At 38.5% G+C, this 23,365-nt stretch overlaps 1 protein-coding gene across 4 annotated transcripts in view; it reads right to left on the reverse strand.

Annotated features, from left to right (window-relative positions):
• The window catches only part of KLHL13 (kelch like family member 13), a 79,537-nt gene that overhangs the window by 33,800 nt on the left and 22,372 nt on the right, over positions 1 to 23,365 (reverse strand). The window contains exons 1-2 of one of the 4 annotated variants that reach the window (XM_058032523.1): positions 3,450 to 3,541; positions 2,858 to 2,970 (exon numbers count right to left, since the gene is read on the reverse strand). The exons of 2 other annotated variants lie outside the window; for them this stretch is intronic. In XM_058032523.1, coding sequence (XP_057888506.1) covers positions 2,858 to 2,955 — 98 coding nt within the window. In that variant the 5' untranslated portion in view covers positions 2,956 to 2,970; positions 3,450 to 3,541. Of the gene's footprint in view, positions 1 to 2,857; positions 2,971 to 3,449; positions 3,867 to 23,365 lie in introns of those variants that run through there. One more of the 4 variants, XM_058032525.1, reaches the window with a different exon arrangement.

Raw genomic sequence — 23,365 nt, forward strand, 5'->3', positions numbered from 1 at the left:
ATGCCTTCCTTATCCCTTCACCCTCTGTATAATGTGGAGAGTTACCTCTTTGCAGTCAGGATGTCCTGAAAATATCCCTAATAAATAACTGGTGGTATAGAAATCCCCCAGCCAAGAGGCAGCAAGCCCCTGCTGCTCCTCCCCATTGCCAGGAAAGGGGCACCAGCTCCTGCAAACCAAGCAGAATTCCCAGTGACAGAAGCACATCCTCATCTACAAACTGATCCCACCTCAGCTTCTGCAGGTCCTTCATGTCAGCTTCTGCCCAGCCACAAGTTCCCCAAAGCACAGAACTCTGTGAGACAATCTCTTCACACTCATCTTCCCCCATCAGCAGCTACCACCAACTTCCCAAGCAGACACTGATTAGCACAGCTGCAGGACAGCTAACACTTTGCAGTGGCACTTTGTACACTGGTGCTTCAGCCAAGAAGCCAAACCTGCTCACAACCACCAGTCTCAGCATTTTGAGACAGGGAAACTGAGGCAGACTTCAGCTATTGGGCACACAGACCAAAAAAACTCTAATAAAATCCATACATCCTGATCATCAGTTTAATCTCTAGATATGTCGCCTGTAAATCATAAGCAGGATGAAGTTTTTAAAGCTAAGGTCAACTTCATTAGAAGAACCTGAAAAACTGGAATTTCATTTTAAATACAAGGGAAAAAAAGCCAAACAAAACGCTTTTAAGACCTTCCTACTTTGCATTCCAAACTACACTAAACCCCTTATTTTGTAAGATTTAGATGTCAAGTATCAAAGGGATTAAAAGCTCAATCATACCTTTGTATACCCTAGATCCAAAATATGAACAAAGTGTTCATCTGTGAATTATAGAGCTTTATGGCCATTTATTTTACATCAATACATGTTCCATTTCACACACCACTTATTCCTCAACCCTTTACTCAAAACATAAGCTCTTTGCCAGTGTGCAGAGTACTATTTACAACAGAAGTTATAAATATGAATATGAAAAGCATCAGATTATATAAAACTGTATCAAATTTACAGTTATCACTACAATGAAAGTAATTAATCTGATCACCTACTTTACTGGCCAACCCAAGATTTTTTAATTAGTTGATTATATTGCCTAATAAAGTCGGTGCCATTTTGTAATGTTTCTCATTCTTTATAATAAAATATATGAATAATTTTAGTGTTAGATACACAAATCCTCCTAATACCAGGTCTGTGTGCCAATAAAGAAATGTCTCCATAAACATTGAGATACATTGACTCATTATTAAGAGATGATTAAGGCTGCTGATCACATATTTCTCATGCTCCACATAAGCTCAGCATCATATAGTTTAAACATGATCACTAAACCTGCTCGTACTTTCAACACACTGAGATAATCAGCCACACGATCCCCATCACAAAGGCTGGAGCATTCTCAGGGCTAAGATTAGCACTTTAAAGGCAACGCACAAAAGAAATGCTCCCTCTCAGCAGCAGAGACATCAGACTGGGCTAGTTCTGATTTTTCTTGCATTTAAGACCACTACAGTTTAAAAACAACAGCATAAGATAAAACACTGATGACACTGTATCCCTGAAATAGGTTCAAATGTCTCACAACTCTTATCATCTTGATACTTTCCTTATATTTAAATCATATTTTTTAACAACTCAGAATAGGTAGCAATTTATAGGAAACAGCTTCCCTTTTGGTGGCCTTAAGGATATTTGATGCTTCCCATAAAAACCCTGAAGCACAGCCACACCTTGCCATAGATAAATTAATCTCAAAAGCAGAGGTTTTGTACAGGCAGGTTTGTTCCCTACCTTTCTGTTCCTGCACATGGCGCTGCATCCTTTCAGCCCCACCATAACAATGCCACGCTCAGCAACAATTAAAAATACATTTAGAGGACCTGTGCACCTCTCTCTTACAGCTTGTACCTACTGTAGCTGTAGCAAAAGCCTATCTGTAAGCAGACAATACAAGCTTAAAAGTACTAATATCATAGGTATTAGGCTGGAATTCTATTGGAAAGTAGTAGCCTTTACAGCAATTTCCAGATAGAAGTCACCTACACTGCTACCTGGGCATTTTAAAGCAACTCTTCCTCCTTTTGGAAGAGCTGCTTCCTTAAATAAAGGCAGAAGGAATTCAGTACCCTGAGCTTAGTTTCATTTCAGAGAAAGAAAAAAAAAGCCACCTGTATATGCTAACACAGAACTCACAGCAACAAAAGGTGAACAAAAGCTGCATCAGGATTTGGCAAGACAAAGGCACATTGTGAAGCTACTTTATACTGACAACCTGTATAACTACATAAGCATTCAGATATGAATGATTCAAATTTATTTTATAAGCTTTTATTGTAACTTTTTATGAAGACATTCAATTTGTATTAAGGCTAAGACTTTAAAGAATAAAACAAGACCAAAGCAGGATGATTTCACCTCTACAAGAACTCACACGAACAAAAGTGCAATACAATACAGCAGGTGATTTCAAGCTCAATTTCCAAATGAAATAGTCAGGAGAAGAAAATGTTCACATATACACTATATAGAAAGCCTGCCAGCCTCAAAGCTTGTAATTTCAAGATCAGCTCTACAAATTAACACCACCACAAACTTTTCAAATGAACATACACAGTATCATTATGAATAGAGCTTAATCTGCACAATTTCTCTACGTTTCAACAAAAAGGGAAAGACTTGACACGACATCCATCATGAAACATCCAGGATAAAATCGGGAGGGGGGGTCTACATAGCAAACAAGATAAAATTCTGAGTGCCAATGTCATTTAATATGTATCAGGGTATTTTGCCACAGGGTAGTCTCACAAAAAGAATTCCCACCTTATTATCCTCATTTCTCTCACTTACATGTATGCTGGAGAAAGTGGCGATGACCTGGATGTTTTAAGCACAGGAACTGGGAATTTCCAGATAGCAGGAGAGCTCGTTTTCCATTTCAATGGCATGTTGTCACCACGGTACTACAATAACAGTAAACAGCGTTTCCATAACAGACTACCAACTAGGACTTCCATTCCACACACTACTGACACAGCAGTAGCTGCTGCTAAGAACAAGGAAATGATTCTGCCAATGCCCTTAAACCGATGCTTCCAATCTGTAAAACAGGGCTGTAAGGCATCTCCTTTTAAATCCTGCTGTCCCCTAAAGCAATATGATGATTCTATCCTTCTAACTCAACAATAGTGCCACCTCGTTAGGGAAGCACTGACTGCAGTATATGTTAAGAAAAAAAAGAAAAGACTGCACTCTGCACACCAGCATAATGCAGCTTTATTTAATAAAAGCAGCTAATTTTTAAAGTACTGTTTCTGATGCTATTGTTCTACCTTAACAGGGACACTGCAGCACTGTACTATATTCTCTTCCTATTAACCTCATTTCTGACCAATGGAAGCAGAAAAAAAAATGGGTTTCATATGAAAATGAAACAACATACCTACTCAGAATACACTTGTCATCCTCTGAACATTCTTCTTTTGAGCTGCAACAATACAAATGGGATATAAATCTCAGCATAGCCTTAGGCCACGGCTAATAGAGATCAGTGACTAAATTCAGCAGCCTGTTTTCCTCCTGTGCAATCTCTGACCAAACAATACAAGAATGCCATTATGGAAAAAGCCCATTGCAAAAATCAGTCCTTCTAATCCATAGCTAGGAAGACAAAATAAAGCAGAAATCGCTGCAGGTTTCTGCATGCTCTTCTAATAGCTTCTGCTTCAGGATGCTCTCATTTTCCTATTCTCATTTCCAAGGAGGAAGAGCAAAATCTCATGCATTTTACAACATGATATGGGAACACAAATATCGCTCTGTCTTCTGCAGTAGAGAAGCAGAGACTAGCAGGCTGTTAATAGCAGTCTTTGTAGGAACGCTATCAACAATCTAATTCTCAACGCCCCCCAGCAGCTCCCAAATTGCCTCCAGAGCTGACGAAGCAGATGGGGCCACGCCGGTCCCCAGCAGGGACAGCTCCGCAGCCCAGGGCTCTGCCTGGTGACCTCCCGGGGCTGACGACAGCGGGCAGCAGGGAAGGAAAGCTATTAAAAAGGGACTGGGGAATCTAACAGCATCTTATGCAGAAGCAGAGCATGTTTCTAGGGAAGAGAAGGCAGAGATTCTGCTATACTGATTACCTTACAGGGAAAAAATACATCACCTCGAATGTAATCGCCTGAGCAGACCAAATCAACACTAAGATATTTAGTCTGCAGATTTCAGAATAGTCTCTGTGCAGCATGACAATTTTTCTATTCATCAGGACAGCTTAATCCTCTCATTAAAAAGCCAACACCCTGTCACGCTACTTAGCAATAAAGAATTGAACCAGGAGCTATTTCTATAAATGTCTATAAATTTATTCATTCTAGTGACATTTAACAACACTCTGATAGGGTTCTGTAATGGTGAAACATTTTAAGTTTCACTGTTACAAAGTGTTTTTCACAATGTAAATTCAATTTGGGGATGAAATCACCAGGGAATAATTGCTGCTCCTGATCATCATTATTGAAAATAGTTTTGGGCAAGCTGTTACCAAATCCAAAGGCAAGGAATTAAAACAACACAGGACAACCTCACTTAAAACCAGATGCACCCTTTGGACAAACAATTGAGGGCCTCTTACCCACTTCTCTGAAGTTCTAAATTACAAATGAGCAGCATTAACCCAGGCAACAAATTTCACAGGAACTGGGATCCTGAAGAGACACCACTGGCTATGACAATAGTGTTTATATGGTGTGACTATTAAGAAAGAAAGTCCTGCAAAAACATCAATGCAGTTTTATCACAGTCATTTTTTAGCAAAAGAATTCAAGTATTTACATGCCAACAGGCAGGCCTGGCTACACACTTGGTCAATACTGTGTCCAGTCTCACAAACACACACAACACCAGACAACTACATCATGCCAGCTCTGCACTCAAAGTCTAGAAATCAGGTTGAAAGATATTAGATAGCAGCTTTTATAATCACAAAGTAAAATAAAAATCGTTAATTTGCATTCACACACTCAGCTTTGCTTTTGCATTCACCATTATACAGAAAGTGTTTTAAAATACAGAAAGCAAACACAGTTACTCCCTTCCTCCCACTGAGTGCAGCCAACTGGTAACTGCTTGTAAAGCCTCTGCCTCCACTGCTCCACCACCCTCAAGGAGATCTTCACATGTTTTATTTATTAAGAGCAGCATGACTAATTTAAAAAAAAGAATGAGGTTAAAGACAATCAATGGACCCCTTTTTCAGAAGTAACTCCTGAAATACTCTTTTGATCAGTAAAATAAAATCCAACTCAAGCCATAAAGTCATTCCCAAGCATTGACTGACATTGAAGTCAATCCAGACAGGCACAGAAATCAGAGTTACTTGTCACTTTTGACCCCAACAAGATCATTCACCCTAGAGGGCAACATGAGTCCTCAAATAACTGCTCTCCTTTGTGTCCCACTTACTTTTCCACTTACTCTACAAACAACATAAATAAAATCTTAGCAGAATAAACAAATAAACAATTTTTTTAAAGTACAGGAAATCCAAGCACTACCAACCAAATCCCCTCCCAAAGTCCAGCATAAACTACACCATCTAAGAGCCCATGTACAAAATCCAGAATTTAAGAAAGCAGCAGTTGCAGGTACTCTAAAAATAGGGAAATACTTGTCACTTGCTTAAGAACAACCATGTGAGAAATGAATCACCTATCCACACATAAGGGGGAAAAAAATAAATCAAATCCCATTTTATTCCTGACAGTCACAGATCGGTTGCATATTCACAAGGAAAATACTATTATTATGTATTTTATGCTTTGCATCAACTATTCCTAAGTCAACAGAACATCTCAGTATATAATTCTGATATTTTAATTAAGACTTCAAAATAACATTTTAGCTGCACATTTAAATATATGGGAAAAGTAATCTGATCTCCTGGAGTGTGTTATACCACTGAATACACATTTTTCTGTTCTCATATTACATAAATTTGCCACTCATCCTCAAATGAAGGATTCTGAGGGCCAAAAGCAGCATTACACCTCTGTGCAGAATACTCCTTGCTGAGAAAATATTTCCCAGTGAAGTGCTCTGAAAACATATCAACTTGGCACACAAATTGAAGATGTGCTTTAAATTTAAAACTCCTAAGAGCTGAAAATCCCATGATAACTGCACAGATTAAATGTAATTTTGGGACCATTCGAAGTGCCTTTCTGTAATTTTCCACAAGCATGTTCACATTCAAAATTAAAAGCATCTACTATTTATAACTTGCTTGAAGTTATATTCTACTTATTATCCAAGTCTGCCACACATCCTTAATTCTGTGTACAAAAGATGAGAAAGTGTTTGGGGTTTAAGCAACTATTTCCATTTTCATTTTTCCAAAGCTGCACTGAGCACAGACAAGTAACTGAGAGAGTATCACGAATTTCTGCACAAAACTCAGCCATAAAGGAAAGGAACAGGTGGCATAAGAAGAATAAAAGTAAATAATGGCACCAAAGGCAAGATCCCAAGGTGCCACTTTACAGAGCTGAGACATTAGGAGAGGCCAGAAGCTCCTGGCTGGGGCTGAACAGCAGTGCAGCTCTGATCCCACGGGGAGAAGACTGAAAAGTGCTTGTGATTAGAGAGGAAAGCATTTCCTCACCCTCTCCCTCCATCCCTGCACCTTCATCCTGCTTCACTATTGACCAACAAGCAAAATTGGGCCCCAAATGAGAAGAGCAGGCACAGAGCATCACTCAGCAAGCACATGACCAAATCACACACAGAGTTCCCCTGCCAGGGCACTGATCACAGCATCTTTTCTTCTGAAAGCTCTCCCTGGTTTTCAGAGCAGGAACACAGCTAAAACCACATCCCTTGTGACTCTCCTCCTTTTCTGGGGATATCCTCTTCCTTCCTTTTAATGCTAAGCTGCTGCCTCATTGTGTCACACACAGCAACTGTCAACACATTGTCCTCTTACAGCCCACTGTGTTCACAGTTTTGGGGCATCTGTGCATCCAACAAAACTTTTAAACCATCTCTGCATTTCCCATAAGACTTCCCTTCACAGTTGTTCAAAAAGAAGAAAAAAGCACAGGCAGAAATCTGTAGCAGAGCCCAGGCAATAGAAAACTGTCCTAGTCTGAAAGTATTTATTCCGAGCCTTTGAATGTCACCTGAATTTTTGTATGAAAACCAAGCAGAATAAAAGTCAAATTCTAGAGATGTTGCTGGATTTTCATAAGTTTGCACAAATAATGAGTTTAGCCTTTTTTCCTCAGTTCTCTAACTGTTAAAAACAAAACTGAAAAAAATACTTGCTCAGTCAAGTGATTTGCTGTGGTTAAAAAATTGCTGTTCCACTTTAACAGGCTATTTACCTGTCTCCTTTTATTCATCTCTTAGGTGTCAGAGGAGCTGAAAGCACTAGGTGAAAAGTAGGGTTATGCTACATCACAACTTTCTCAAGTCTTCCAAACCCTTCCTAGCATGACCTGAAAAGTCTTCTCACTTCCAGAACCTCAGGCTTCTTAAGCTTTCCAGAAAGAAAACCAGCCAAAGCTACAGTGACAGTGTGATGTACATCTCCCATTTTCAGCTAGAAATGTAGACAACAGAAAAGTCTTAATATTTGTGTCATAAACTATTTCCTACTGATAGAGTGTTTATGTAAGAGAAGATGCCACACTCAGCAACAAGAAAAATACTTTAAAATGGTACTGGTTAGACCAGTAAACATATTCCAACTTCTGAGATTCTTTTCCCCCATACCTGTGTTCTAAAAATTCATCAATACAAAAGCATGTTTCCATTTTGAAATGCATATTTGTTATGTGATAAAATCCCTGGTTTATAATATTAGCAGCAGCAGAGCTCACTCCAAACTGAAGGCAGAAAATCAGTTTCACATAGCGAAAAGTTGTTCTCATTTTTTCTATATCTTCAGACCACCAGCCTGCTGAGCTGATGCATCCTACACCACACAAGAGTATTTTGATGCAGAAAAAAACAAAGCAGAACCCCCAAAATCCAGCAAAATATTCCCAAAGGCATGGAGCTCAAATGCAGTAATCATTTCAATATCCAAATCATTTCAGCAATATAAATATGGCTGCAAAGGCACGATCTAGAAACTGAAGAGGAACAAATAAGGATGTGTAACATTTCTCTACAGGTTCCCAAAAATCTGTGTGATAATTTAATGGGCTTCCTTACTCAGCTCTTTCCACTTCACATGGGTGCTTCTCATGCCTCTGCCTCTGGCTTTTCAGTCTATTAAACTGCAGCTGTTCCAATTACTGGAAGAGAATAATTAAAAGATGGTGTTGACAGTACTGCCCTATACATGAGTCAGTTAATTAATACAATTTCTTTCACCAGATATCTCAAAACATTCATACCAAAATTGATAGGAAGGGAAAACAAATCTTTGCCTAAGGAGGAATCCAAAGGAAACCACTGCAGTCACATCTGCAGTCCTCTCACAGCAGCACTGAAACATCTCCCAAATATTGAAGTACAGAAGATTGGCAATATGCACCTGGCAATGCGTTTACTGAAATGGCAACATTTCTAGAAACATCAAAAGTCTTACAAAGAAATCTTACTAAACCTTACAAAGAAACAGTCTTTGAATTTATTTTTAATTTCATTTAAAAATTAGCTTTAAAACTGCTAAAGAAAGTTCTGACAATAACACCTGTACTTTGACTTGCTACCTGCTATACTGTCTCAATTTTTTTTCCACAATTGGGATAAAAAGGCCCTCAGACATCAGATATAAATTACAGCAGCTTTTAGAAGCAGTTGTACTGTAGACATCAAGGTGCATGTGATGGATAATAAATGGATCCATCCATAATCTCATCTCATAAATGGATCAGAGATGCTTACAAAGTAGTTACTACCAAATAAATTTAATTCTTTTAAACTGGGATGACTGCTCATGGAACAAGGAGCAATCATAAAGAAGTGAGATAAACTGGGTTTGCAGCCAACCCCTCCTGCTGTCAAAATGCTGTAAGTAGTGCAGGTTCCTGTCTCTATGGCAATATGTGGGGCCCTTTCTCAAATAGAAAAAAAAAAATCCCCAAATCTTTAAATATTAAGTTAAGCAGTCAGGGCATCTCCTATGTCTTTAACAAGAAGTCCTACAGTTTTCTATCCCCTCACTCAGCATTTTTTCCTGTATAAATGAAGAAATTGCTGCAGTAATATTTTAGGATGCATCAATTCAGTGAAAATTATACATAAATATACATATGCATACTATATATATGGGATTGTTCATATAGCATGTGTGTGCATATATATATATATATACATGCAGACACAGACATGATATATAGACATATATTATTTATATACATATTTGACAAATACACATTACCCTGCATCTGACACAGCCACTTCCCCTTCCCTTCCACACTCCTCAGATAGGAGAGATTCAAATTCTCATTTTATTTTCAGACTATCAAAGTTCTTCAGCAAGCCCAAGATGCTGAGAAGGAATCATGTGGAGAAATTAGTTTCTCCATTTCACACATTCTTCAAATGCCCATAACCCCAGTCTTTGCATCATTCATAAATGAAAAAAAAAAATCTTATAGTCCAAGTTCGAAATGTCTGAAATTATTCAGCAACAGCAAACATTCAAAAAAACTCATGCCATTTCCTATAAGGTCACAATCCACTATTTTTAAAACTATTTAAGTAAAATAATTTTGCTCAAATCTTAAGTCAGGTGCCCAAAAACTTGCAGGAAAAGGAAGACAAGAAATGCAGAAATTCAGTCCCTGTAGTATTCACATTTTAAGTATTTGGAAGCATTCAGTTATTAAAATATTAAAGCCTATCTCAGGTATATTTGGTAACTATACAAAGTTTCAGAAATATTTCTAATATTCTGAAATGTGTTTCTTACAATGAAAGTGGGTTTTATTTTATGCCACTTATAGATGTCTTGCATTTTCTTGTGTGTATTCTTGAAGAGAGATTTTTCTAAAATTGAGGTAAGATTTGTCAAGATGCACTGTTAACTTAATTACAAGACACAGGTTATAATATTAAAAAAAAAAACATCTTTACTTGGGTAAATTACTGTTATGTAAAATTTATTAGGTAAAATAAGGTCTTGAAAACACTTAGTAGGAGGCAAAACCAAAGTGAGCTAATGAAGGTTTCCAATTTTTGATCTAAGTCCTTGTACTCTACTGACAGCACACCACTAAGAAGAAATGCTTTTGAATTAGCACCAATTTATTCAGAGAAGTTGCCTCATCTTCCCCAGGTGATTATATTTGATAAACCAACACAGAAAACTGAATGCACAGTCACAGCACCAGACTGACCCTGCTGAAGATAATTGTCTGAAGCAACAGTTATTTTTATTGGGTCAAACTGTGAACTACAAAGAATTTATTTCTAAACAACTTCTCCACAGCTGTTATAGTCTGCTGGCTGCTCAATTTATTTCAGTAAAGTATGCCTAAACACATTTACACATCAGACTCAAATGCTGCAAATATATTAAACAATTTAGTAATCAAACAGAAGCCAGGACTGAGCACCAGCCATGAACAACTTCAGTATTTCCTGCACCAGACAGCGAACTGCAAACTGCAGGTGGCATGTGTTGGGTAATGTTTTTTGGAAATATTCTTAGAGTGGAAGTTTGTGGGTTTTTTCTTTCATTCTTGCATTATTTATGTGGAATCTGTTAGTCTTCTTGCATTCTCTAAATCCTACCATCTTTATCCACTGGAGTGTGTTTTTGTGGTCCTGCACATCCACAGAAAGTATCCCTGAGGAAAAGAGAAGAACAGGTGTGGGTAGGCAAGAACAGAGTCTTGATCACTGCTCTTTGTGTGCTTCTGTAAGGACTCAGTTTCATTAAAAGCCAAAAATTCAAACTTTTCCTGAACAGAGGAATTCCCACTGCACTGTCACCTCTGATGTCCCCACTGTGGACGCTCTATCCCAAGGACAGAATCGCTCAGGAAGACTGACAGAGAATTGAAGAGGTTTCAAGAAAGATGCTGATGCTTCAAGAGCAGGTTGTCAGAAATCATTGTGTGCAGCCTGGGAGCCATAAAAACTGCAGCATGCATCTTGCAGGATGCCATGGCCACTGCACTGCAGCTGGCTGGATCCCTTCAAGGAGCCACAAAAGGTGCAATCAGGTCAATTACCTGCCTTCAGATACTCTGAAGAACATTAGATACAAATTTTTACTGAATAGCAGTTTGGTCTTGAAGTTCAGCTTGCCTTCACACAGGAACATGTGAAAGCCTTAGCAGCAAAAAGTTCAATTTCAAATTTGTCACCAATGTTAATTGTTTATGGCTGGTGTTAATTTCTCACATTCAGTGAGAGAAAATATAGTGTAACTTCTCTACACTAGAAAAGGAGTTTCAGAACCACAGATAATTTCAAATAAATGCCATGTGAACAGGTGAAATTAGTACCAAATCCAGAACAGCTCACAGGCAGTGTGGGAAAAAGAGAGTTTTGTACTAAATTTTCATTGTACAATCAATGAGTGTATTTATGACACAGCATTAGCCCCATCCTAGGGGTCATCAACATTTAAAAAACACTTGCAACTTTCAAAATGCATACCTTGCTTACATTTAGATTTTTCCAGAAGACAAAAAAACATACAAAAACAATTCTTCATATGAACTTGTTCCATTTCTCTGAAATGCACCACTATGTTCTACTTCTAAATCACTAAATGTCAAAACTCCTGTGTAATAATTAAATTATAGACAGAAAATTACAAACTGCTTTCATCTTTAGCAGCTCTGAGAACATACATTTCAGGAAAATTCCATCTTTCCTAGGCAAAGTTTTGAAAAATGCCAGTTACTTGTTTCAAATATATTATGGTGGGCAAACATACAAGCTATTAATTCATTTCCAAAAACAGATTTAAAGTTTTAAAATATTCATTTAGCAGACTGGAAGAACTCTGCAATTGCAATACCCCTATTTAGTGGCAATCTGGATAATTTAGGATCAAATGAGGACACACTGCTTTGCATAAAATAATTGTACATAGCAAGAAAAGTACAAGCTGATTTTAGAAAGGCCCGTGGAAGAATGGCAATCTTACTTGTATTTTTAAAAGCTATGAACTATTTAAATTAAATACTTCAAAGTCTTATGATTATAAACCTTTTTTTTCATAAAACTTCAGACATCTGACTCCTATTCAAAAGTGCAGTGCAGTGCTTTCACCAATGTCCATGTAGCAGTTTCCACAGGTCATTTTACCAGCACTTCACACATTCCTGACAGTTTCCTACATCTTTATTGAGAAATGTGGCCGCATCCCTGTACTTAGCAAAGCCTCCTTCAGAAACACAGAACAGAAAATAAATCAGTGAAGCTCAGAGGAGGAGAAGACTGCAGAGAGGTGGGTGGGAGGCTCAGCCCAGTGAAAGCCACCACCAGCACAGCTGCACCACTTCATCCCACCCACATCATATGGTCAGGAAAAAAAGGGTCTAAATTCTGCAAATAACTCCAGGCTCCTATGCAAAACAGTCACATCCTTCTCATCTGTGCTGCTCTAGTGAATCACAGCAGGCTCAGGAGAGATCACATTGGAGAAAAAAAAAAAAATCAATAATAGAAGTGCATGGTGTAGAGGTCCTTGGGGTGAAATAGCATTGCACAGCTGTGATGCATGAAGACACAGTGCAAGAGTCAGCTAAACCAAGAAATGTCTGTATTTCAGCACCTTCTGCAGCTGCAGTAGTGTACTTTTCTACAGCTGAAGATATCTTTTTGAAGCATACATAGAGAACACCAAGCAACCACGATAACTTTGAGCTGGGACAAGCCCTTCACTGAAATAGTTTTAAGTAAGGCAGTTGTAATTCGGGCCTTTGTCTGCCAGAGGGAGCTGCAGGAAAGTGAAAATCCCGTGCATCTCATTCCTTCAAAAGTTTCAGGGTTGTCCTAGATTAAGGGTTGTCCTACAATTAAGGATTCTGACAAAAAGGGGGCTTATTGTAAAATCCACCCCAGCTGTGTCTGCACAGGGCACCCCTGCACTGACCCCACTACCGAAACCCTGCCCAGTGCCCTCACTCTGGGAGTGAGTCTCTCTACAACTCTGAATGGAAACAATATCTCCATTTAAAGTTTACTTAATTACTTTTTAATTAACACTATAGTGGAGATGACTGCTCCAGAGACAGACAAACAAGGAAAGCATCAAATGAGATGGAATCTAACACCATCTTACACCAGCTTGTCAATAAATGCAGGGCAGCACTGCACAAAGACCAAGCTTCCAGTTAGAACAAGACACATTATCTTAAAATAGATTATCATTAAAAGGCTCATTGTTTTGGGTTTTTTTTGCACTCTTCACATACTGCTTCTAACACCTAATGGTGGTACACCTAAAAATCTGCCTGTGGTTAGAGGTGTTACCACACAAAACTATAATTTATATGTTACCATACCAATAACTTTTTTTTATAGCACTTGCTTAAAAGCTTAAAAGAAACAGGAATTGGTCTCATTTCACAAATTGATAAAGCAAGCTATTCAAACAATGTGCTCATGGAAACTGGGATTCTGTAAAACAGTTCAGGGAAGAATTTCACTACACACATACTGGATAGCACCTTTCTTCCCCCCTGCATTTTCAGGTAAACTACTTCCACCTTCAAAAACTTGACCAATAAAAACCTGCACACAAGGGTTTCCCAATTTGAAAAATAAAATAAAAAAAAAAGCAGATGGGTATACCTTTAAATAAATCTTTTAAATGCTAAGGTCTAAGCTAATGCAGCTATCCTTAGACCAAAATTTCATCAACTTTAAAATCAGTGCAATAGCACTGTATGCTTTTCTTGCAATCAGAATGCTTTTAGGAAAACCAGTCGTGCCACCTTCTGGAATTCATAAGAACTACACACCAAATATTTTAATACATTCCCATTTTAAATGGGAAAAAAAACCCCAGTACAAACAGAAAACTCACTTTATCTATGAAAACAATGAAAAATACTACTTTTTTATGTTTTGGTTGAGCTGTGCAACATCATAGCTAGGACTAGCTAGATTGGACTAGTTTGTACCCAGCCTTGAAGTCCTAAGGCTGTACTACCCAGGAGATGGATTTGATGGTCCTTAGGGGTCACTTCCAAATGAGGACATTCTGTGACACCTGATGACAAACACAGCACCCTTCCCACATTTCACCTGGTCTGAGACATCAGCTATTCTGCTCTTTGTCCCATCTTACCAGCTGCAGCAAAGAACTGGGAAAGGCAGAGAGTAAAAAGGATGAGAAAACCTGTGGAATGCCTTCTGTACAAGCAAGCAGAGAGGAAAGAAGAAATACATTCAGAGTATATAGTGTCACAAAAAGCATGGGAAATGTGGGGTCCTGATTCACCTGCTCTCCAACACAATAAAGAAAAAGCTTTACATGAAACTAGCAGATGTTTGCTATGGAAAAAAAAATGTAACAGAGGAAATGTCTTCAAGAAACATGCTGCAGCTATCCCACCAGCAGCAGCTCTTCAATAACTGTTTATTACAACACAGATTCACTGAGGCAAAGTGAGAAAAACAGTTCAAAACAGAAGTGGTTGTACCTAGTGCCCCATAGGTGACTCCAGCATTCACATACAAGGCCAGCAATCAAACTTCTCCACCTTACCTCCCACTACAAAAGCATCCCTAATTCTGCAGGGGAACACACACATGGTTATGTAAAAAAACAACTGTAAATCCCCTTCCTCCTATATTACACCTGGATCTATGCAATTAACTCTGTAGTGGTAAAAAACACAAGGGAAGATGAGTTTAAGCTATGACTTCAAGACATTTTTGATCATTTCCAATCTATGCCTTCAATGCAAAACTGTTTCTAGATGTCAAATTCCCTCCAACAGGTTCTGGAGCAGAAAAGGCTTCAGTGAAGGAAGAATGAAGGCACAGAATTAGGTATGAAATAACATTAACAAATTAAGTGAACAACTGACTCCAAAGTGTGTCAACTGCTACCTCACAACCCCTCCAAGACAAACATTTAGTGATTCTCCCATCTTAGACAATCTCTGACACAGCAAGTAGGTACTTCTGACTGCAATTTTCTGCTGTAACTGGGAACTACAAAATTTAACTATATGAATTTAAAATAGAATTTGGAAGTTTAGTGTAGGAACCAAACCCAAGACCATGCTAAGTCACTGTACCAACAGCAGAAACAAGGTAAGACAGCTGAAACACAAGGACATCTATTTGCATGCTGACAAACTTCTGTAAACCTCTGCATATTCTTTCAGCCATGTTTACTCAGCTCTCTGCAGTATGTGTCCCATGGTATAATCATTTTCTGGATCTCTAAACAAAGCAAAACTTATATTAATCAAAGCTTTGCTTTGACATGTTCTTCCTAGTGCAGGATATTTTACTCCTTCTGAAGTTTGGCATTTTCATTTTCTGGAGATGCTGAAATTACAATTTTGCCCACACAAGACAGAATGATAATACACAGGAGGGTATACAATACCATGAGAAATACAAAACATTATTTTCATCATAAGCAACACCATAAATCATGCTGCAAATAATATCTTACTTGCCTGAAAGATTTTACAAGAACCTCTGAGATAACTAATATAAGAGCAGAGTTGCCCAATAATACTTCAGGAGAATCATGAGAGACACTCAGACCAGGCAGGATGTGACTGCAACCCCCTGAACAAAGTCTTGCTGCATATTGCACAAAGTGTTGCCAGGAAAATGCAATGCCATAATCCCACATAACTAACTGTTAAAATACTTTTTTTAAAAAAACATGCACTAACCTCAGCCATGTATGAGTTTCTCCTGTCTCTCTGTGTATCTACAGATATTTAGAACTGGAACTGAGTAGATTCCTGCAATTTACTAAAGTACTTCTTCACTCACTTGGAACAATGATTCTAAATTTCAAACCCTGAATATACTGAATATTGAAAGCAGCATTGGTGTCTAGAGATCCAAAGGCAATCTCAGAGGAGCTCAGTACTTTCATAACAGTAAAATCCTTGAGAGCTGAAGCTTTGAAGGCCTTTGAACAGCCTATACTGAAAACATGAAAAGAAGGGAAGATTAATTCTGGGGACACGTGGGAAATCTCTGCTGAGACAAACATACATTACTGCAAAAGCACAGGATACAGTGGTCAGATTAGGAAGGGAGGAAGGCAGGAAGGGAGGGTAGTAAACCAGATATTTATTCAGTAGGGTCAGTACTGAATTCAAAGCAAAATGCAGTTGGTAGCTTAAGATAAGATGAACATTTGCCACAAGAGTTTCTGTAAACACTGAAATCAAAACTGTTCAGTGAATAATAAACCTCTGCAGGGAAACCAAGAGTTACAGCAACTATGAACCCAGGAGTTTTACATAAACACTGCTACAGAAGACAGTTCTTTCTTTAGTGCTTCTCATCAGATTTCTGTGAACTTGTGTTCTGGCTCATATCCTGAATCAAGCAACAACATGCACAAACATACCTTCTTCTGTTTGAGTCTTTCACTAAAGTAGAAACATAAGCAAACTACTGACACCTTGCTGTCCAAAAAGCAGCTGCTGGGGAGAAGTTTCTAAAACATGACAAAGTTTTGCTGGATCTTGAAATAAATGTCCATTCAAGGACATTTTTTTTTTGCTGTGGGAAAGGGGATGTGCAGATGGCACTAATCGAAGACCGATTTATTTAAAGGAAAAGGCCTATTTGAAAACTACCAAGTATTTTAAATAATTACATTCAATAAATAGTTAAGAAGATTTTCAGTCATTCTATCAGGCACCTGTGTGTAAATAACTAAATACAAGATTTGTAGATAAGCAGCCTATTTATAATTGTCTTTTATCAACACCCTAGAACAACTCACAAGGCCCAGTGTGACTAAGCTTTTACTTCAGGGCTCTAATCTGATGAAAGTCTACAAAATCCAAAGGGCAAAACTAAAATTAACTAAAATTATTGAGCCTTAGCCTTCTGCTGTTGAATGTACAAATTCTTTTTCACAGCAAATTCCAGCAATGTGATTCAGTTCATTTACCCTGCTCCTGAGTTCTGCATCAGTGTGTAACCCAGTTCACTGGCTGGAGAACAAGGCCATTGCTGTTCTCCAGAGCTGCTCGTTACTCCTGCAGCAGGAGCAGCAGAGGGATGGCTGCTCCCACTGCACAGCCAGCCAGCAGCATCACATAATTACTCCTCATAGCCCAAGCCTCTGCCACGCCCCAGTGCAGAGCAGCAATGAAAAGGATTTCCTGCTGCCAATGACAGACCAGGGATGTCCTGGCCAGGGCCCTGAGCAAAGCCCAACACAGACAACTTGTACTTTGCTGGATGGGCCAAGCTCTAATTATCTGAAAACAGAACTGAGCAGAGTCACATTGGTGCTCTAATTACCGGGAGACAGAACAAGAGAGGAGAAAACCTGGCTGTGGGAGCACAGAGGAACCCAGACAAAGGCAAAGATGCTGCTCCAGCCAGGAGAGAGCAGCTTGACAAAGCCTGCAAACTCCTCTGCTGCAGCTCTGGTGTTCTGCTGCACTCCCACATTGCTCTGACTCACTCCAGGCACAACAATTTCAGCAACAGCAAAAGGGCTTTGCTCCTTGTCCAGCTGGGCTTCCAGGGACTTGCTGACTTGTTGATACATGACCTCTGTGCTCTTTGGGACAACAGAAGCAAAATGAGATTTAACACATTCTCCTTAAATTAAGTTCCCTCCTGGATCCTTTGTTGATCCACCTCCACCTACCTGGCTGTCAGCTTAGATTCAGCCATGCTGTAACAGGTGAGCTGGAGCAGAAAAATGAAAGCAGAATTCAGGAATTTGGAACAGGGTGGCTGCATGCTGGAAATGTTTGGAATCCAGCATGATGGAGCTGGATGTGAAAACATAGCTTGGGAAAATGGAAGGAGATTAGCAAGATGCTCAAGTTTCAGCAATGCCATAGGAAGGTCAGGCATAAATACACACAGAATATTGTGACAAGGCAGAAGAGCAGTAGTTATAGCTGGAGGTTTTCTGAGACAGACATGGACATTGAAACAGTGCACTGTTATGTTCCATTGTTAAATTTGCCATTATCTGCAGGAATCATACTGATGTCTGGATTTCAGAGTGTTTATTTATGGGATGGAAGTCACCAGGCTGTAGAACATACCGTTTTAAAAACTGAGCTGTTTCCCTGAACAGCCTTCACTGGTCCTGCAGGATACCTGTATAATACCTCTGAAGATCATAAAAAAACTTAGTAGTTGCTTCAACTTTCATTCTCCAGGACTGAACATTAATACAAATATAACCCAACACTTCTCATTATTACAAGATGTCCTTAACAACATTAGCAAGCTTAAGGTGCAGCTCATTAAAACAGATCAGTTTCAGATGCAAAACTGATCTCCCCATACAACGAGCACAAGCAAGACTGTTTTTCCAGCAGAGTCTCCACCACTGTGTGATTATTTTCCAAGATATGACTGATTTTGCATCCAAGTGACCTGCAACCTGAATCAGAGACATCCCAGATGTCCAATGACAATGGAATAATGGGAAATGTATTACCAAGCTGCACACAGGAATATACACAGGCAGAACATCTCTAGCATAAAAAAAGAGTGGAAAGACTAATTTTTGAAACAACAGGAGTAATTTTTGAATGTTTTGTACATTATCAATTTCAGAACTATGCCAGTCTGTACCCAAAAGTGATACACACAGTTTAAATATAAGGTCACAATCAATAAATTACATGCAAACAAACAAATACCATAGTCTCTCTCAAAGGGACAATGCCATACACACTATGGGAGTAGATTATTTTAGATTTAGGACTTTAAATCACCTTATCATAAGCACAAAGTTGCTTTGGTTAAAGCCCTTCTTTTTAACTTGATGCATTCAAATAAACAGCAAACAGAGCAGGGAAACAATTACTCATAACTTACAACCACCACTCATCAGGAGAACAACTAAAACCAGCAGACACCCACCCACCCAAGAGACAGAAGACAGAGAGAGGAAACAAAAGGGAAAGTGACATTCAGCATGAGATTACACCACACTGCTAACAGGTGCCATCAGATGGAGAACTTTCCAAAGTCAGCTTTCCAGAAAAAACCTGCTTACAGTATGCTGAACATCCTACAAGCCAGCCAGACCTTCCAAGCAGTCAGGGCAGCTTGCAAGCTCACCTGTCCCAGGAAAAGCAGCAGCTGACCTCCTTTGAATGAAATATGAACTATTTTAGATCCACACCTCTCTGCCTCCCACATGAAGTTCAAGTTGCAAACAGTTCCTGTGCAAAAGGCACTGGCTCGCAAACCACACACTAAAGCTGCCCTTGGACAGATGGCAGGACCCACAGAATGTCTGGAGGAAACTGAACTGCATTTAACTCAGAAACATACCCAAACCAAAACCCAGCTTCTAAATATGAAAGAGAAGGTTTCTGCTTTGAACCACTGTTCTTTCTTCATGAAAAAAAGAAAAAAACAGGAATACACTTATGTCATGTTTCAATAAATTCATTAAGCCTGGATGTTAATTTCTAGTCACAGAAGAGGAACTTGGGCGTATTTATCAAATATTCCATCACAAAGAAAACATTACTTTTACCTAGCCAATCTTGAAAACAATTACAGATACTTTCTTTTAATGCAAGTTAACACTAAAGCTGCAAGTATTCACCCTACCAATTCCTAGGTCATTTTAGTGGTTGGTTGAAAATAAAGATTATTTGGAGAGCTAAAAGCATTTACAGGAGAAAAACTTTTTACTGAAGGGGTTGATTCTTCCACTGAGATTAAGAAACCTTTACCCTTTAACAAGCATAAGCACTGTCATACACACCATAGTGAGACCAGATGTAACAAATCCAGTGTTACCAATAAATATGGTAAGAAGTTTGTCATTGCCTTAAAAAAATATCCGCTGAATTTTTTTCTAGTTCTTTATCTTCTAATTTTAATTCTTACACAAATATATTAAAAAAGGCTTCACATCACAATGCCAACATTCACATTTTGAATGGCAGTGGACTTCTAAAGTATTCAAGTGCATATGCCTGAGAACAAAGGACAAAATCATGAACCTAGTGAGGACTGAAAGCACTTAAAACATCACTGCTATGAACACAGAGGTGTGTTCATCTGCTAAATAAAATGAAGTACAAAAGAGTAACTTGAAGGAAATAGGACTGAGTAGGTACTGGCTGGGATTACTAGACTGGAAGTTTGCAGAGATGGAGAGAACACATACATAAGAACTCTGGTCTAAGGAAAGCTTTTATAACTTTTTTCCTTTGGAGTTTCACAGAATTATTCATTAAAGAGCCATTTTCCACACTAAGCAGAAACGTGACTGACCAAAACACTGCTAAGGGGTTGTGTGCACTCAGAGTGCAAGTCTGAAAAGTGAAACTTGAGACTGAATATGCTCAAATCACCATAAATGCATCCAGCAGACAAAAGGCACTTGTGTGCCTCTTTTGGGGGAGAAAAAAAAAGCCAGAAAATATATTGGTTCTAATCCAAGATCAAACCTATAAGGAAAATCCCCCCGGAAGCAGCGAGCAGCATACCAATGAGTTTGGTCATTCTTCAAGGCTGATTCAGCTGCTGCCAAAACATAACTTTAGTAATTTCAACTCTTGTCCTATGAATTATCTATTTAGACTGAGACAAAAGTACACTAAATCAGTCAATGAAACTACAGAAGCTATTAAGATTTCTTCACTCCAAACTTGCTAAAAGAAGGTTGCCTAATGTCAATACATGCCTTGGAACAGAAATAATTGAGCATTTATTCTTAAGATGAATGCTCAAAACAGTTTTATTAATCTAGTTAAATGAAAGGTTTAAAATGCCATTAGCAATCCAAAGGAAAAAAAGTGGAAGTCTTAAATGGCATTAACGGAAAATCCCAGTCATGAATGATGCCTCTTGCTGCAGCAATAGTTTCAATCACCTTTAAAGGAAAATAAATCCCACCAACATACTGAAACACTCAAAGCCAGGCTGTTACATTTCATACAGTGGTGAGGAAAGGCACATGAAGGATCCCTGTCACTTTCTCAGATAAACACTAAATCAAAAGTATCATTCCTGACAGGATGTCAGGATGTAAAGATCCTTTACAAAGTTGTGTCAGAAACTGTTGTGCCAGCAGCACATTTCGTCATAAACTTATGACCCCTAATCTTACCTTTTCCATGTAAGTATGATGTTCCTATTCAATTGCAAAATGCATGAAAACTAATAAAGTTGTTTATATTTGAGCACGCAGCTCAAAAATTGCATACAAAAACATACTTCACTACAAAAATATTTGTCTTGTTTCTTTGAAAGATTGAACCCAGTTATCCCAGCATAAATTAACCACATCAGTCAAACTACCATTATGGGTGTGCAAAGTACAGCACAAGAGAATAGAAACAATGCTATAGCTTCTATGTTCATATTATAAAGGAACAATTATGTTTTAAGTGAAGATTTCATTTCTAGAAAGAACTCTGAAATAAGGTTGCTGGAATTTCTGTTGGGTTAAGGCAATCAATTCTGCATTAAATGACTGCTGAAGATCTGTGGAGTTCAGCTCCTGTTTACAATAAGAAATTAGGACTTGTGGTTTCAAAAAAGCATCAAAGAAAGCCACAAAACAGAGGAGACATTCTAAAACATAGAATCACAGCAAATCACAACTTTCCAATATCTAAAATGTAAAGATGGGAACTGTTCCCTTCACAAGGATACACTTGTCTAATTTTTCCATCAAAAATCTCTCTTGAAAACATGTTAAGAACCAAATTATTATCCAATTAAAATCAATATTAATTCATTTTTGTCACCACAAAGCATTCCAGACATTGAAAATATTCTGTATTACAAAAAAGGGGAAAAAACCTACTGAACCTTACTCATTTTTCTCTTTGCCAACAAAGCATCAACAATTGAAATTCAAAAGCTGAACCAGGTTGTCAGACATTTTAATATTATAAAGCCTTGGGTGAAAGTGACAGTGTTTATATCAAAATAATCTTCTCATTTCTTCTCTTCTGCCCACATGCTACCTCGAGTTTTGGGCAGACCTTTATTTATGCCTTTTATCTTGCCTGCAGCAGTACATCACTGGGGACGTGCAGTTTTGCCTGACTGGTAATTTGTGTGCTGGGAGCACTAAAGAAAGAGGGTTTTGTTTGCAGGATCCTGTCCCTTGGCATGAAAGTGAAGACATAGGAAATATGAAGGGTGCTGTTTCTCATTCAGAACAGCAAGGGCCTTAAATAAATGCAGTTATATTGCAAAATTATTTTTACCAATTTATGTCATCAATTAGGAGAAGACATCTTCTAGAAGTGTATGCTGCAGGTATAAAGAGTTACTGGCAAATAGAGAACCATTTTTCAAAACTTCTTCTACAATATCTTCAAGATGCAGCCTTTTCTGCCTTGTTATCTAGTCAGGTAAAATCCATCTTTCACAAAATTAAATTGTTCTGGCTTCTGACAAGCCCCACATTTCCTAATCCTTGAAACTACTCAAGTGTCTTCCTGCCTTGTCTCTTCAGCCACATTAATTTCCTACAGCACATCCATCCACAACTTCTGCTTCTCTCACTACATCCAGCATGAAAAGCTGCTTTCTGATGCCCTACAGGGCTCAGCTTTGCTGGTTTTGCAGCAATTTTTCCTCTCAATTAGATCAACCTTTGGCAATGCAGCCAACAAACACTTCTGTGCTCTCTTCCATGGGACCCCTAACACACAAAAGCACCAGAAAAAAAAAAAGCAACAATAATTTCTCCTTCAAAACACCAAGCTGGCAATGGCACTCAGCAGTCAGAGTGATGATATATGGCAGCTATCACTTCTTAGATGTAGATTTTGCACAGATCCCAGACAATCCACAAGCTCTTACAGCAAGAATTGGGAGCTCCAGTTTGGCACAGCACAGGCACAGCTTTACAAGTGCAATTAAGCAGCAATTGTTAAGGTAACATTTTGCATCTTACAATCCCAAAAACTTGGTAATTTCTGATCAAAAGCCACCAAAACTAACCATGAAGAGGGGTGCAAGCTGACTGCAGAGCACTCTGCTAGCACAGCAACAGCAGAGATTCAGCCTTCCCATCAGAGGATATTCTGATGCAGCTGCAAACACCCACATGCAACATCTGTTGAGTCAGAGCTGCTTTAGGAGCAAGGGTTAAAGAGGGCATCAGACAACATTTCAAGATATTCCCCATGGATTTTTCTCTTTAACTGAAAATACTATGACACTGTTCTTTATTAGAAGAAGAAAAAAAAATATCAACAA

The sequence above is a fragment of the Melospiza georgiana genome, chromosome 12, assembly GCF_028018845.1.
Source record: "Melospiza georgiana isolate bMelGeo1 chromosome 12, bMelGeo1.pri, whole genome shotgun sequence".
NCBI classification, from domain to species: Eukaryota; Metazoa; Chordata; class Aves; order Passeriformes; family Passerellidae; genus Melospiza; species Melospiza georgiana.